Source organism: Palaemon carinicauda, chromosome 44 (assembly GCF_036898095.1).
Source record: "Palaemon carinicauda isolate YSFRI2023 chromosome 44, ASM3689809v2, whole genome shotgun sequence".
Taxonomy (NCBI): Eukaryota; Metazoa; Arthropoda; class Malacostraca; order Decapoda; family Palaemonidae; genus Palaemon; species Palaemon carinicauda.
Genome location: NC_090768.1, coordinates 12,357,588 through 12,375,200, shown reverse-complemented (window position 1 = coordinate 12,375,200; position 17,613 = coordinate 12,357,588). Strand labels below are relative to the sequence as shown.

At 40.5% G+C, this 17,613-nt stretch overlaps 1 protein-coding gene across 2 annotated transcripts in view; it reads left to right on the top strand.

Annotated features, from left to right (window-relative positions):
- LOC137634228 (golgin subfamily A member 1-like) overlaps positions 1 to 17,613 on the top strand; it is a 117,133-nt gene that overhangs the window by 37,665 nt on the left and 61,855 nt on the right. For both annotated transcript variants that reach the window (XM_068366499.1, XM_068366498.1), the window contains exons 6-9: positions 3,491 to 3,687; positions 7,754 to 7,883; positions 8,070 to 8,201; positions 17,051 to 17,272. In XM_068366499.1, the coding sequence (XP_068222600.1) occupies positions 3,491 to 3,687; positions 7,754 to 7,883; positions 8,070 to 8,201; positions 17,051 to 17,272 (681 nt within the window). The remainder of the gene's footprint in view (positions 1 to 3,490; positions 3,688 to 7,753; positions 7,884 to 8,069; positions 8,202 to 17,050; positions 17,273 to 17,613) is intronic.

Sequence of the window (17,613 nt, the reverse complement as noted above, 5' to 3'; positions counted from 1 at the left end):
TGACAAACTAGTTTCTATGAAACTGTAAAATAATAGAGCTCCCATGGTCCTCCTGTTCCCTCCATGTTCTTACCTGAGAGGAAACCATAGGAACAGGTTCTGCTGTGGATGTAGAGAAGGGTGACTCCAGAGACAACCTCTGACAACATGGCATGGGGTGTACTTATTGGCCTTGCATGTATGTGTTTCATTATAGAGGTTTGGATATTCTCTTCAATGAAGTGTAATTAGAGGACTTTATTACCTTCCCTCTTGAGTTCTGGCATATTGAAGAACCATTCCCTAAGGTGTCTCCTCAGCTCACACCCAAAGAGATGTTACTAATGACATATAAGACTGTCTTCGACAGTTTGGCTGAAGTAGTCTCGGATGTCAAAGAGAAAATTATAGGCCTAAACCTTGGAATTCCACTTCTTTTTTCAGTAAAATACTGGAGAGTCATAGAGAAGTGCAGATTTTTGAAAAATTCCAAGGCAGAATTTTTAATTTTATGATTTCAACATCCCAAAGAAGGATTCCACCAAGGGAAGTGTGATCCTTGACCCCTCTCATCAAGAGAAACATGTCAGATATGATACGTTCAAAATTGTCACTGTAGCACAATTGCACCAATTACTATACCTATTACTTCTTACTCTCTTCCTTACCTAGGGTTATTGGCTAGGGAGCAGTTTGTACATGTAGAGTAATGCCATTTGGTCTTAATATTGTTCCTAGTGTATTCAGAAAACTAGAAAAGTTGCTAATCAGGATACTGCAGATACAGGGAGTTAGGTTCATTGCCCAATTTGATGACTGGCTGGTCTGTACAGAGATAAGAGAATTATGCCTTGCATACACAAATTCCTGTCCTTCAAATTCTTCAGGATCTAGAATTTCTGATTACTTACAAAATCAAGACTAGTTCCAGAGAAGGCATTCAAGTGGTTGCTCATTGCTGGAACATGTCAAATTCCAGCCTAGGCCTTCTAAAGGCTCTAAGTAAAGGATCTTATGCATTGCCAAAAGAATATATTGTGAGTCCTTCTTCCTCCAGACAGAAATTGGAAAGCATTTTAGGCCTCTTCACTTTCATTTAATTGTTAACCCAGTTCTGAAGTCCAGGTTAAAAGACCTTAATTGAGTCTGGAGGAGAGAAGTTCAAAAAGAGCCCTGGGACATGTTCCCAGTTATGCATTGGCTGCTAAAGGATTCTTAGACCAATGACCATGGCCCAAATGGTTCCTCCCCCGATATCCCCGATTCTTCATACAAAAGAAAGTACGTATCCAATTTGAGTTAGGGAGGTCGTTCAAAGGAAACCTTAGCATTCAGGAAATAGTGTTGTAACTTATACCTGTATTTCTGGCATTAAAGAAGTTCAGTCTAAAATGAAACTTAACACATTAGAAATACTGTATTCATTGATAACCAGACTGGAGGCAGTTGTCTCTGAAAAGGGAGGTCTTTCCCAAGAAATCTTCCAATTATGAAGTTCTTTTTTGTGAGGGATCTGTTCCTCCCACCAGTTCACTTGTCAGGCTCAGTGTAGTGGCAAATGACCTTGGATACAAAGTGGATCTTAGACCAGACCTGTTTCCACGAAATCTTCGTAATAGTCAGGAATCTCTAAGTGTATCTGATTGCAATGTCAGAGAACCACAAATTTCCACTTTATGTAGCTCCAAATGTGGATTCTCAGACAGTTGCAAAAGGTACCGTGAACGTAGACTTGAACAGACGGTCTTTGATTTATCTGTTCCCTCCAAGTTATATTTCAAAGGTTTTGAAGACTGTGGTGTATTCAAAAGAGACAGTTGTGCTTTTGGCTCTTCTGTGGCTGCACTGTCCATTGTTTCCACTCCTTCAGCATCTGGAACTGAAGTTGCACCCTCTTTCTTCAGCACAACTGTATCATAAAGTAGGGAGTCGGAATATCCTTGCTCTCTCCTTTTTGGACTAAATCTTTCACAAGTGAATTTTCTCTTATGAATGTACAAAAGAGACTTGGCTAACTACAATACATATTTGATTGGCTGTAAGAGATACTATTCCACCAGACAATACCAGTGTTTGTGGAAGGTATGTATGGCTTTCCTTAAGGATAGAACCCTTACTTGATAATCCCAGGCTTCTTGGCTTCCTTTCTGATCCATCTTTTTGAAGATGGGATGCTTAAACCATCAAAAATATTTTCATACAAATATGCCTTGACAGAACCCCTCAAGATTTCTTTTTACATGGATTTAGATTCAGACAAGTTTCACAAAATTTCTTGGTGCTGTGGTTTGCAGCGACCATCATTACTAACTCCTTCAGAGTCCTGATCACTCAATAGTGTGCTTCATTTTTGGCCAAATCAGATAATCCCCCTATTACACCACGAGAGCTATTTCAGAAGGTTGTATTTTCAATAACCTTAGCCTAAAGAGGTAAAGTCAGTGAACTTGCTGCATTCTACAGAGAACAGGAGTTCCTTACCTTCACACATGGCCATCTCCTGATACTGACCCTGGATCTTCTCCTGTTGAACAAGAATGAAAAGCTTCACCTGAAGTAGACCCTGCATATCTCTACTTTACAGCTTAATTGTGGTAACCTCTGTCTGGTGTCTACCTAGTGAGCCTATTTGCAGAGATCTTCATCATCAAAAGGTAGTCTGTTTCAAAATACACAGACCATTAAGTCCTTTCTACAGGGGCTATTTGTGTTTCTCAATCTCCCTCAAAAGATCAATCAACACTATTCATAAAATCTGTGGTGTGAGAAATAATGCTTCTTCATTTACATATTTTGCTAATACAGTTGGTGCTCCTTATTTGCAGGTTTAATCTTTATGGATTCAGTTATTTGCGATACAGAAAACCGTATAACATATTGAATAAAAAATCACATATTGAAGGTTTTGTGATAATTACTCTCTCGGGCCGATATTTTCAAACTAACTGCATAAAGGAGAATAGCCCAACTTTATAGCTAACAAATATAATCTATTCGGTAATAAACTGTTTGTATAGTGCAGTAATTCTAATATCAGCATCATCTCTCATGCCTATTGACGCAAAGGGCCTCGGTTAAATTTCACCAGTTGTCTCTATCTTGAGCTTTTAAATCAATACTTCTCCATTCATTGTCTTCTACTTCACATTTCATAGTCCTCAGCCATGTAGGCCTGGGTCTTCTAACTCATCTAGTGCCTCGTGGAGCCCAATTGAAAAATTGTAGATTTTGAAATTGGATTATTTTTATTTATGTGTGCTTGAATAATTTTCTGTTAGATTTGTTATATCACTGAAAAAAATAAAGAAATTAGGATTTTATGTAAAATCAAAAGTAATTTCCTTATTTTTTAATGAAAAAAATGGTTTTGTGAAAATAAATCTTTTCAAAGTTACCATCACGTGGTGATATGAAATTGAGGGATTACTATACTGTATCTGTAGATTTTTGTGTACTTTATTATTTTATTTCCATTCACAATTGTTATCTTTATGATTTGTACAATTTGCAGTTACTGAATACCAATGGGGAGCTTGAAACCCTCAGGATAGAATTAAAAACAAAGAGTGATGCTCTTTCCAACGCAGAAGCTCGCTTGAATTCTGTGGCTGGTTTAGAAGATCGAGTGCGCATGCTGAGCGAAGAGAAAACTGAACTGGAGAGCAGAGTTGCTGGTCTAAATCACAAACTCAGCACTCTTAACACAAGGTTTGAGATTTGATAGTTTTGTTTCTAGATAATTTGAGTACAGTTCGTAAACTATTGTGCATCATCAAATGAAGCATGTGGGTCTTTTTCTTCTTCATTTGCTTGATGTGATTATTCAAATTGTACTGCTAATGTTTCTTGATGTTCAGTTTGTTTATTGAAAATTATTAGGTTACCCTCTTTTTAATTGACTTTTAAAGTGAAACCCAGCTTCATGACATTTATTGTTTAATACACTGCTTAATAAATTCAAGTTAGCAGCTGAAATCTTTTATAATAGTTTAGCTGATTTTAGAAATATGATGTATATCGCTGATTTTAAAGATGTAATGTATGGTTTTTTTCCAAAAAAAGCTGTAAGGGCAAATTTAATAATTTATTCCCTCTCCCTGTCAATATACAAAAGAGATGCAATAACTTTGATTTAAGGTGAAATCTTGAGAAGACCGTAAGCGTTTTATATCTTGAAATACATGTACCGAAGATGATATATCAGAACACGTTGATATTTACAGTATTGTACGTGTATAGGATTAAGAATTTTAGGCAAAGTTTAATGTTAGGAAATGTGGTACTCAAATTAGGCTACTAGTTCCATAGAAAGAAGTAAACCACAAGAAACTTGTTGTACAGTATTACCCCAAGTGTATCTTATACCCTTAGTCTAGGTATGTCAGACCAAAGAACTCCAATCTATATTTTAGCTTTCTTAAAAGTTATTAGCCAAAGAATATAACAAATCCAAGTGTACCTGGAACCACAAAATAGTGATAGCTATTGCAAAAAAGACACCATATATTTTATCATTATATTAATATTATTACTTGCTAAGCTACAACCCTAGTTGGGAAAGCAGGATTCTATAAGCCCAGAGGCCTCAACAGGGAAAATAGCCCAGTGAGGAATAAAAACAAGGAAAATTAAAATATTTTAAGAACAGTAACAACATTAAAATAAATATTACCTACATAAACTATAAAAACTTTAACAAAACAAGAAGAAGAGAAATTAGATAGAATAGTGTGCCCGAGTGTATGCTCAAGCAAGAGAACTGTAACCCAAGACAGTGGAAGACCATAGTACAGAGGCTATGTCACTACCCAATACTAGAGAACAATGGTTTGAATTTGGAGTGTCCTTCTCCTAGAACAGCTGCTTACCATAGCTAATGTCTCTTTTCTACACTTACCAAGAGGAAAATAGCAACTGAACAATTACAGTGCAGTAGTTAGCCCCTAGGTGAAGAAGAATTGTTTAGTAATCTTAGTGTTGTCAGGTGTATGAGGAAAGAGGAGAATCTGTAAAGAATAGGCCAGACTATTCGGTGTATGTGCAGGCAAAGGGAAAGTGAAATGTAACCAGAGAGAAGGATCCAATGTAGTACTGTCTGGCCAGTCAATGGACCCCTTAACTCTGTAGCAGTAGTATCTGAAAGGGAAAAGGCAACCGAATCTAAAGTTTTAACCCACTTAGTCTTTTGGCACTTTATTTTATAAGGAATTAACTGTTGACATTTGTTTTTATCAGTAACATCTGACATTGTGAATAGCTTGCTCATGATATTAGCCAGTAGCTGCTAATTAAAAAAGAAGGATTGCATCCATGGATATTTCTTTAAGATAGTGCTTTCTCTTATCACAGATTAGTTTTCTAAATAAATGATATTTAATCCTATATGAATAAAAACCCTCATTCTTAATTGGATTATGATTTCAGCAAGGCTGGAACTGGGCTGCTAAAATTTATAACGAGGCGTTTGTAGTCAGTAGTGTTTGAAAGATGCCAGTTGAAAAGGCTTCAAACTGAATAAGACTAGCAAAAACTGGATCAAGGCTGTGCATTTTCCAAGTATTGTTCCAGATTTGGAGTTGCCATTGGTAGCTTCTAAGTTATTGAACCTGGAAATCTGAGTCCATTGTTGTCACACTAGTTTAGTAGTTTATTGTAACCCATCCGTGATTGAGCCTCAGTGTGTGCATATCCAGTGTCTTGCTGGAGTCCACTTTAACCCTCTGTAAGAGCTCCGCTTTTATGTTCCTCCAACTGACAAGATTCTGGGGCATAAGACGAGGTGAAAGCTTGTGCGCCTGATGCTGAGGACTAGGCCGCTGATGATCCTGAGGTACTAGAGGATTGTCCCGTAATTCAATATTTGACTGAAAAAGACTTCATTAGTCCAGTTGTAAGCATGTCTCAGCACTCGGCAGTAGTTCTGGTGATATCAAGAACCCCCTGTATTTTGCTCTTGTTGATAGAGTAATGAGAAACTCGAATTTCCTCATTCCTGTTTTTCTGAGGCTAAACTAACTAGTTTAGCTTTTTGATCTCTTCAAATTAAAGTTCTCTTGAGGGACCTTGATGCTTATGGAGGTGTAGACCCAAATGGTATTTTTCCTTTCTTTTATGAAGACTACAGATTTCTTAGCTCCAAAGTTATGTTATTTTGTGCAAGTTAGCAAGAAGAGGAGCTTTTAGCACTTGGAGAATTGGTAATATTACTCCACTATGTAAATCTGTTTGTGGTAGCTCAAGTCCTACTGATTACAACCCAGTTTCAATAACTCCCATATCTAAAGTTTTTGAACGTCTCTTAGCAAAACGTCTTAATAGGTTTGCTAAAGATTATCATCTGTTTCCTAGCTTACCTTTTGGTTTTCGTAAAGGCCTTGGAGCATGTGAAGCCTACAGAAATCCCTTGATTGTGGTCAGGAAGCTCGTATAATTGGCCTTGATTTTAGCGCTGCCATTGACTGTGTTAATCATGAGGCCCTTGTTTTCAAACTCAAACAGATGGGAGTGGGTGGGTCTTTTCTTAGCATCATTATTGAATTTTTAAGTAATAGATCACAAAGAGTTGTTGTTGATGGGCACCATAGTGAGTATAGGAATGTGATATTTGATGTTCCTCAGGGTAGTGTTCTTAGCCCGTTACTTTTCATACTATATACACATGACGTGTGGTTTGGCCTAGAAAACAAGCTTGTTACATATGGTGATGATGCTACTCTCATTGCATCAATTCCCTCTCCTGAATGTAGATCAGGGGTTGGTGAATCCCTTAATAGAGGTCTAGCTAAAATTAGTGCATGGTGCAAAGTGTGGGGTATGAAGTTAATTCCTAACAAAACTCAGTAGGTCAAGGACAGTGTCTCCTCCACATCCAGATTTCAGCTTTGATCATTTTTTTTTAACTTTGTATGACTCTTCTAAAACTTTTAGGTGTGTTTTTCGATGACAAATTTACTTTTGAGAAACACATTAGGTCTATGTCTTCTTCAACTGCCCCAAAAATTGGCTTATTAAGAAAGTCTTTTAAGATTTTCGGTGATCAATCCAGTCGTAAGAAGTGTTTTAATTCTTTCATTCTACCTTACTTTGAGTATTGTTCTCCTGTCTGGTCTTCGGCTGCTGATTCTCATCTTATTTCTTATTTCTGCTCTAGATATTAATCTCTGGCACTGTCATTCAATTAGTTTTTTATGCATATTGCCTAAGATTTGTTATAATTTTGACCTTCCTTTACATTCAGATCTCCGTGGACAGTTCCATCCTGTTCGTAATACTAGGAATGCAGTTAATTCTAATACAGTAGTCAGGCCTTCTACACATTATTCTAGAAGTTTTATTCCAGCTGTAACAAAGTTGTGGAATGATCTTCCTAATTGGGTAGTTGATTCAGTGGAACTTAAAAAGTTCAAACTTGCAACAAATGTTTTTATGTTGAACAGGCGGACATAAGTCTTTTTATAGTTTATATATGAAATATCTGTTTTAATGTTGTTATTGTTTTTTAAAAATTTTATTTTGTTCATTATATCTTTTATCATTTATTTCATTATTTCCTTTCCTCACTGGGCTATTTTTCCCAGTTGGAGCCCCTAGGCTTATAGCATCTTGCATTTACAACTAGGGTTGTAGCTTAGCTCGTAGTAATAAGAATAATAATAATATATACTTCACCTTTGTAATCTATAATTTGCTTGATCTGATGTAGTAATTTTCATGGTAATAATTTTATTTCTGTTCTCTAGAATAATATTACTTTTAATGTGTTTGTAATCTTTAGGTACACTTCTTTAGATGACAGTAAGAAGGAAGAGGTTCGACACTTGCAAGAACGTATATCAACGCTTGAACAGAGACATTCCCAGGTTACACTACAAGAAACGGATAAAGTTCAGGCCCTAATGAAAGAGGTAAATGCAGGTTATTTATGAATTAATTCAAAAGTAATTTTTTCCTCGTTGACCTTTAAATCTTGTGTGTTTGCTAATACTTTCATTTAGTAATGTATCATATGTGTTCTAGAGTGAATTTTCTTGTTATACATCTTTGCTCAATAATTGCCAATTTAATTTATTTTAAACTTCTTTTATTCTCAGAGAGAAATTATGGAGCATCGAATGGAAGAGGCTCGGCAGCAGTTGAATAACATAAAATCATCTTGGAGTGAAAAAATCACTTCTTTAGAGAACCAAATTCACAATCTCAATTCAAAAACAGTCGAAGATCAAGTAAGGATAATACCTATATTATTTAAATACCTCTTGCCTGTGAGTTTCATAGCTATATCCTTTGAAGTGAGAGCTTCTCAATCATAAAACAAAAATATACATTTTTTTCTCTCATTATGGCACTTTCCCATAGCTGCTTATAGCCAGATTATGGCACTTATCCCCTTGGAAGCTGTTAAGCTTATTTGAGGTACCACATGAGGTAGCCTTTCACTCTTGCATTGTCAGTAAGACCAACAACTAGCTGAGTTGTCTCTTTGTTTGATTTTTTATTCTTATATCTTGAAGTGAAATATAGTGGTTTGTGTCAGTATTTTGTTTTAGTTCAGGGTTATTCAGGCACAGTATATGTCTATTGCTGTCAATACGCCTCGTGCAGTTTATTTTAGGCATTACTTTAGTATCTAAGGATCCAGCAGCTAGAAAGTCAGTTGTTCTTATGTAGTAGTTGGACAATGTGAAGGTGTACATTTCCTTATATATTCAAGGGGACCATCCACTATGGTGTTTAACATAACTTTTAAAAATCGAAAATAGTTTTTGTTTCTATGTGTGCAGAAACATGTCGTACATGCTCTCCAGAAATTTCTGCCAATTATTTTTACAAATAATGAAGGTAAAGCAGTCTTTAATTGATGATGCCATCCTTACAGCGTCGTCTGCATGACTGACTTTGACAGAATCGTCTTTGCCTGTTTATTTTTGCATATAGTGTGACAGAGATGGAAGACATTGGTATGGGGTAGGCAAACACAAATTACGATCTACGAGAAGAGCAGCCAGAGTTTCCAAAGACTTATATAAGTTATGATACATGTGTTTTAGTTTACTTGCAGTTCATATGTACATTGTGTTTTTACAACGTCCTCGTGAACTTTATAGCAAGGCCAAAGTTACCTAAGGTCAAAGAAAGAACAAAAAGTAAGCAGAGAGCAACAAAAAAGAACCAAGAAAAGAAATAAACATGAAAATGAGTACAAAGCTGGAACATTGTAACTAAAACTCTGGCAACAATGAGAGGCCGCTGGCAACTCATGACATCCTTACACCAAGTATATTAGTAAACTTAGGGTTTAAATACCTCATTTAGGGAGAATTCGTGTAGTAATAAACATTAAAAGTACAAAGTAAGGTTATCATAATAATGTTATCCTGATTTTTTAAAGAAAAAAGCAAAAATTTATAGCGAATTTTTGGGAGCTCATATCTCAAAAACGTACTTATTCACACTTAGGTGCATTTTTCTCACTTATTTAATGTTTGATTTTAGAGAGAAAAATATAATTGAAAAGAGGAATAAAAATCCCACAATTTTTTCTTATAGAATTTTGATTTTCCTTTTTCCCATTTTTCATGATTATTTTACATGTAGATGAAGAAAATTGGGAAAAATTTCATTAAAAAAAAAGGAAAAGGTAAATAAAAATTCTGTCGCACAGAATTATTTGATTTATAAAGAAGTTTTGATCGTATGATTTTAATACAATTGGTGTTATATTAGTGGAGAAAAATTTACCTAAATTTTCTTTAAAAATCATGATTTTTGCTAATAAATCAAAAAGTTTTTGATCAAATGACTCAAGATTTTTATATGATGAAGGTATTATATATGTCAAACATACATAGAAACCTTATATTTTGAATCATAAAAAAGTGCAGGACATAGCAGACGGTCCCCTCAAAATTACATTGTACATAAAAACGAAAATATATCCAGATCTTTGCAAATTCTTGATTTTCAATATTAAACTTACCCGATAATCATGTAGCTGTCAACTCCGTTGCCCGACAGAATTCTACGGGAGGGATACGCCAGCTATCACTATACTAGAAGGGGGTGTACTCACCAGCGCCACCTGTGGCCAGGTACTGCAGTACTTCTTGTTGACACCACCTCACTTTTTCCTCTGTCGTGCTTCCGGCAAGACATTCTGGGATACGCTTATGATTTTGGAGTTCTGTTCACGGTTTTTGGTGAAGTATTTCTCTAAGATTTCAGCTGTCGCTATACTGGAAACTTTTCTAATTAGCTTAGATAGCTTTTATTTAGTTTTGATTAATGGTTAACGATCTTTTTGCTTGATTTGGAATCCCCCTTGACTAACTCTTTGATTCAAGATGTCTGACCTTTCACAAGCCCCACCCCATAGACGATGTAGGTCTTGTAATAGGCGTGTTCCGAAGGCCTCGGTTGATCCTCACACCGCTTGTTCTGACTGTAGGGAAAGACCCTGTCAGTTGGAAGATCGATGTGAGGAATGCGCCGGACTTTCGGAACTTGAATTTGTTCGATTCCTGAAATATTCAACCAAGTTAGAGAGAGAGAGAGTTAGGAGGAGTTCTTCTCGCTCTTCACTTTTTTCCTCACCAATGATCCTCAACCTTTTCCTCCCCCTGTAGTGGCTACCCCCGAACCTTCTATTTGTGCTCAACCTGATATGTCCGATGTTTTGCGTGCCATTCAGGCTTTAGGTGACAAAGTGGAATCGGTGGTTAGTGACCATAAGTCTCTTATGGCAGAAGTCAAAGAACTTAAGGTCAAAAGTGCAGTGGGAGGTGATAGTGCCAGTGCGGTGCCAAGTGCTAGTGTCAGTGCAGTGCCAAGTGCTAGTGTCAGTGTCAGTGTGGTGCGTGAGGGTACTTCTGTGCGTGCCAGTCGTCCTCCCAGTCCGGGACCTCTTGCAAGCTCCCAAGCCCAGGGGAGAAGCAATGTCGAAGGGCAAAAGGGTTCGGCAGGCCTTGATTGGCGCACAGAAGTATCCTCGGTGGTTGCGGGCGTGTCTTACAGAGACCGTCACTCCCACCCGCAGACGATTGAGCCCGTCTTTTACTCGTCTGCAGAAGAAATGTCGGGGAGAAAACGCTGGACTCAGGTCTCAAGACCTCTCAAACGCAAAGTCCAGACCTCAAGAGCTCTACAACCTGGTTGCAGTCATTGGATTAGCTCTGACTCTCCGCAGTCATCAGGTGACTGCACACCTCCTAAGAGAGGTAAGGTGATGCCGCAACAGACCTCATCTTCTGTTAAGGCTTTGCCTCAGCAGACCTTAGCGTCTGTCGACCCCAAGTTGACTTTGCTGCAGTCCATGCAGTCACAGCTTGCGGTCTTAATGCGTGAGTGTCAGGCTGAGAAGGTTACACCTCCTCCTGCGATCGCTCCGCCTCACCGCAGTCCAGTCTGCCAGGCGTACGATGTTGAGGTTCCTCAGGATACCTTACCGCGTACTGAGTTGCCAGTTACCAGCGGTGTGCAGCAACCTCCGCCTTCCTTAAGGCAACCTCAGCAATGGGAGCAGGAGTCTTATGCCTTACTTCCTCCGCTTCCGCCTGCGGTTCCACCAGCGAGGCAACAATCTCTTGAGGTACGACAACCTCTTCCATCCATGAGGCAGCCACCTCAGCACTCGCTGCAGCGACCTCAACCCTCCTCAAGGCGAGAGCCTCAACTCCTTAGGCTAGCACCTCAGGAACCTCAACTCGCGAGACAAGAACTGCGTTCTGCGCAGCCGCTACCTCAACTCTCGCAGCTCACACCTCAGGAACCTCAACTCGTTCCTCAGGAATCTGCTACTGCGCATCCGCTACCCTTACAGCAAGCGCAACTCTTGAGACAAGAGACTCATGCTAGGAGTCAGCCACCTCAACCCATGCGCCTACCTTCCTCTACTCTTCCTGACCAGTCTTTGCAGCCTGAACCTCAGGTTTTACCTCAACAACAGAGACTTGAGGATGAAACCACAAGCGTTTATGCACCCGCTTGTTCAGATTCTGCTGTTCAGCATACCACTGTTACATTACCTCTCACTTCGCTACACTCTGGTGATGAGGTTTCTGAGGAGGAAGCTGCGCACCTGGATCCCTCATCAGACGTGGAAGAACCCAAGTCTTCTCCTCTACCCATTGACTTTCGTAAGGTCCTGGCTCTTTTCAGAGAGGTATACCCGGACCATTTTGTTTCTGCTACCCCCCGCTCTCCTCCATCTGAGTTTTCGCTGGGCATGCAACCTGTTAAGTCAACTTATACTAAGCTCGTCTTTGCTAGGTCATCTAAGAGAGCTTTAAGAATATTAGGGGAGTGGTTGCAGTCTAAACAGCAACTAGGGAAGACTTCCTTTATGTTCCCACCTACTAAGCTCACTTCTAAGGCAGGCGTATGGTATGCCACAGGAGAGGAACCAGGCTTGGGAGTCCCTGCCTCTGCCCAGGCTGACTTCTCAAGTTTGGTCGACTCTCCTCGTAGATCAGCAATGAGGCGCTCTAAGGTTTGCTGGACCTTCTCCGATTTAGACCACTTCCTAAAGGGTGTATTTCGTGCCTTTGAGATGTTCAATTTTCTAGACTGGTGCCTGGGGGCCCTAAGCAAGAAGACCTCCCCTGCGGACAAGGACTCGGCCATGCTTTTAATGTCCTGCATGGATAAAGCAATTCGGGATGGGTCTGGCGAGCTTGCTTCAATGTTTGTGTCAGGAGTTCTTAAGAAAAGGGAGCAACTTTGCACCTTTCTTTCTTCCAGCATCACACCTTGTCAAAGGTCTCAACTCCTTTTTGCTCCGCTTTCTAAGTTCTTGTTTCCCGAAGAGCTTATCAAGGATTTGTCTGCGGCCCTGATTCAGAAGGACACTCATGATCTTGTGGCCTCTTCAGCTCGTAAGACTAAGGTTGCTTCCTCAGTTCCCAGGACTTACCGCACCCCAGTGGCTGATACTCCTGCTACAAGGTTTATTCCGCCCTTTCGTGGCAGAGCCCCCAGCCGAGGAAGCTCCCGTCCAGACTCTTCCAGGAGCAAGTCTAGGAAAGGTCCTAAGACTTCAAAAGGCAAACACTGACTCTCCTCCTCTCCAGACAGCAGTAGGAGCCAGACTCAAGACCTTCTGGCAAGCTTGGGAAAGGAGAGGTGCAGACGCCCAGTCTGTCAGGTGGCTAAGGGAGGGTTACAGGATTCCATTCTGCCGCAAACCCCCTCTGACCACTTCTCCCATCAACCTCTCTCCCAACTACAAGGAAAAGGACAAGAGGCTAGCGTTGCACCAGGAGGTGTCGCTCCTGTTACAGAAGAAGGCAGTGGTTATAGTCCGGGACCATCAATCCCCGGGCTTCTACAACCGTCTCTTTCTGGTGGCCAAGAAGACAGGAGGTTGGAGACCGGTGCTGGACGTCAGCGCGCTCAATGCTTATGTCACCAAGCAGACGTTCACTATGGAGACGACGAAGTCGGTCCTAGCAGCGGTCAGGCAGGAGGACTGGATGGTATCGTTGGATCTGAAAGACGCATACTTTCACGTTCCTATTCATCCAGACTCCCAACCTTTCCTGAGATTCGTTTTTGGAAAGGTTGTGTACCAATTCCAAGCCCTGTGTTTTGGCCTAAGCACAGCTCCTATGGTGTTTACGCATCTGATGAGGAATATTGCAAAATTCCTCCACCTATCGGACATCAGAGCCTCCCTTTATTTAGACGACTGGCTGTTGAGAGCCTCCACGAGTCGTCGCTGTCTGGAGAGTCTCAACTGGACTTTAGACTTGATCAAGGAACTGGGTCTGTTAGTCAACTTAGAAAAGTCCCAGCTCATTCCCTCCCAATCCATAGTTTACCTGGGAATGGAGATTCGGAGTCAGGATTTTCGGGCTTTTCCATCGGCCCCAAGGATAAGCCAAGCCCTAGATTGCATCCTGAGCATGCTGAAGAGGAACAGTTGCTCGGTGAGACAGTGGATGAGTCTCACAGGGACCCTGTCATCATTAGCCCTGTTCGTCGAGTTAGGGAGACTCCACCTCCGCCCTCTCCAATTCCATCTAGCAGCTCATTGGGACAAGGATTTGACGCTCGAAGCAGTCTCTATCCCGGTCACCAAAGAGATGAAGACCACTCTCTTGTGGTGGAAGACCAACCTCCTTCTCAAGGAGGGCCTATCGTTAGCGATTCAGACCCCCAATCTTCATCTCTTCTCGGATGCATCAGACTCGGGCTGGGGCGCGACCTTGAACGGACAGGAATGCTCGGGAACGTGGAACAGGGAACAGGAAACGCTCCACATCAACTGCAAGGAGCTACTGGCAGTTCATATGGCCCTAATGAACTTCAAGTCCCTCCTGCTAGGCAAGGTGGTGGAGGTGAACTCCGACAACACCACAGCCTTGGCTTACATCTCCAAGCAGGGAGGGACCCATTCGAGGAGCCTGTACGAGATAGCAAGGGACCTCCTCATTTGGTCAAGAAGTCTAAACCTCACTCTAGTAACGAGGTTCATTCAGGGCAACATGAACGTCTCAGCAGATCGCCTAAGCAGAAAAGATCAAGTCATCCCCACGGAATGGACCCTTCACAAGAGCGTGTGCAACAGACTTTGGACCTTGTGGGGTCAGCCTACGATAGATCTGTTTGCCACCTCCATGACCAAGAGGCTTCCTTTGTACTGTTCCCCAGTTCCAGACCCAGCAGCAGTTCATGTGGATGCTTTTCTGCTGAATTGGTCCCATCTCGACCTTTACGCATTCCCACCGTTCAAGATCATCAACAGAGTCATTCAGAAGTTCGTCTCGCACGAAGGGACACGGCTGACGCTGGTTGCTCCCCTTTGGCCTGCAAGAGAATGGTTCACAGAGGTACTACAATGGCTGGTCGACGTCCCCAGGACTCTCCCTCTCAGAGTGGACCTTCTACGTCAACCTCACGTAGACAAGGTGCACCCAAACCTCCACGCTCTTCGTCTGACTGCCTTCAGACTGTCGAAAGATTCGCTAGAGCTAGAGGCTTTTCGAAGGAGGCAGCCAGTGCGATTGCCAGAGCAAGGAGGGTATCCACTCGTAGAGTCTACCAATCCAAGTGGGAAGTCTTCCGAAGCTGGTGTAGAGCCAATGCAGTTTCCTCTACCAATACCTCTGTAACCCAAATAGCTGACTTCCTATTACATCTAAGGAATGAGAGATCCCTTTCGGCTCCTAGGATTAAAGGGTACAGAAGTATGTTGGCTTCAGTTCTCCGCCACAGAGGTTTGGACCTTTCTTCCAACAAGGACCTTCAAGACATCCTTAAGTCTTTTGAGACTTCTAAAGAACGTCGTTTACCCACTCCTGGCTGGAATCTAGACGTAGTCTTAAGGTTCCTTATGTCTCCTAGGTTCAAACCTCTCCAGTCAGCTTCCTTCAAGGACCTTACCCTCAAGACTCTTTTCCTCGTCTGCCTTGCAACAGCTAAAAGAGTCAGTGAGGTTCATGCCTTCAGCAAGAACATTGGGTTCACATCCGAATCTGCAACATGTTCTTTACAGCTCGGATTTTTAGCTAAGAATGAACTTCCTTCACGTCCTTGGCCTAGATCGTTTGAAATTCCTAGCCTTTCCAACATGGTAGGTAACGAGCTAGAAAGAGTTCTTTGCCCTGTCAGAGCTCTGAAATATTATCTTAATAGGTCAAAACCTATACGAGGACAGTCAGAAGCCTTATGGTGTGCAATCAAGAAACCTTCGATGCCCATGTCCAAAAACGGAGTTTCGTATTATATAAGGCTTCTGATTAGAGAAGCCCATTCTCACATGAAGGATGAAGACCTTGCTTTGCTGAAGGTAAGGACCCACGAAGTGAGAGCCGTAGCCACTTCGATGGCCTTTAATAAGAACCGTTCTCTGCAGAGCATTATGGATGCAACTTATTGGAGGAGCAAGTCAATGTTTGCATCATTTTATCTTGAAGATGTCCAGTCTCTTTACGAGAACTGCTACACCCTGGGACCATTCGTAGCAGCGAGTGCAGTAGTAGGTGAGGGCTCAGCCACTACATTCCCTTAATCCCATAACCTTTTTTAACCTTTCTCTTGAATGCTTTTATTGTTGTTTTTTGGGTTGTTACGGTAGGCTAAGAAGCCTTCCGCATCCTTTTTGATTTGGCGGGTGGTCAATTCATTCTTGAGAAGCGCCTGGGTTAGAGGTTGTGTAGAGGTCCTTTAGTATGGGTTGCAGCCCTGTATACTTTAGCACCTTAGAGTTGATTCAGCCTCCTAAGAGGAACGCTGCGCTCAGTAAGGAAGACGAACTTAATAAAGGCAGAGTAACGGTTCAAGTCGACTTCCTTACCAGGTACTTATTATTTCATTGTTATTCTGAAATAACTGATTATATGAAATACGGGATACTTAGCTATCCTTTAGTCATGTACACTGGTTTTCACCCATCCCCCTGGGTGTGAATCAGCTACATGATTATCGGGTAAGTTTAATATTGAAAAATGTTATTTTCATTAGTAAAATAAATTTTTGAATATACTTACCCGATAATCATGATTTAATTGACCCACCCTTCCTCCCCATAGAGAACCAGTGGACCGAGGAAAAAGTGAGGTGGTGTCAACAAGAAGTACTGCAGTACCTGGCCACAGGTGGCGCTGGTGAGTACACCCCCTTCTAGTATAGTGATAGCTGGCGTATCCCTCCCGTAGAATTCTGTCGGGCAACGGAGTTGACAGCTACATGATTATCGGGTAAGTATATTCAAAAATTTATTTTACTAATGAAAATAACATTTTTCTAAGTTATGTTATAATTGAAACTACTTATCCAATTTGATCCATCCAATTATTTACAGTAATATTGTATTTTGTTATAAAGCAAGAAAGTCGTTTAACCTTTATATATTCTTATAAAAATTTCAGTGCAGTCATATCCTAATTTGGAAATATTTACCAATAATCTTATAGCATTTATGCCAAAAGGAAAGAATAGATTTTTGGATGTACATTTTCTAGTAGTTTTTGAAGGTTTACATATGAATAGAAGCTTTATGAAATTTAACATATGGCCTTTTGTAAGTATTAATTACAATTACAGATTGTTATAGCTGTGTCTTAACTTTTTTCAGGCAGATCTTAAAGCAGTAGAAGAGCAAAATAGTAATCTCCAAGCTGAAAATAGTGCCTTGAAAGAAAAATTTTCTTCTCTTGAGGCTGAAAAGGCTGATGTTGAAAAAACTCTTTCTGGAGAACTAGCTCGTCAGAAAGAAGATATGGAATCTTTGCAGTGGCAGCTCAAAACTACTACTACAGAAAAAGAACAAGAAATTTCAGCACTGCAAGAAAGATTAGTATGTAGACAAAAAAGTCGACAATTCATTGGTTTAGTTTGAAAACCATTATTTCATGTTTATTTTTATGATTTGATTATTTTCAAAGATTTTGTAAGTCTTTCATTAAGGCCCTTGGAATTTTTCATACATTACTTCAAAGCAATCACTGTCTGTCTCCATATCTATTTTCTTATTCATTTATGTGTCCACAGATTTTATATGTTTTTCCTGATAGCTTAGATTTCATTCATGGTGTGTTCAAATTTTAAATTACAGTATACATTATTTCATTATCAGGTCAGATGCATTTCAACTTCAACCCCAAAGTCATTTTGTCAAGTTTTGAGACAGTTTCTTGT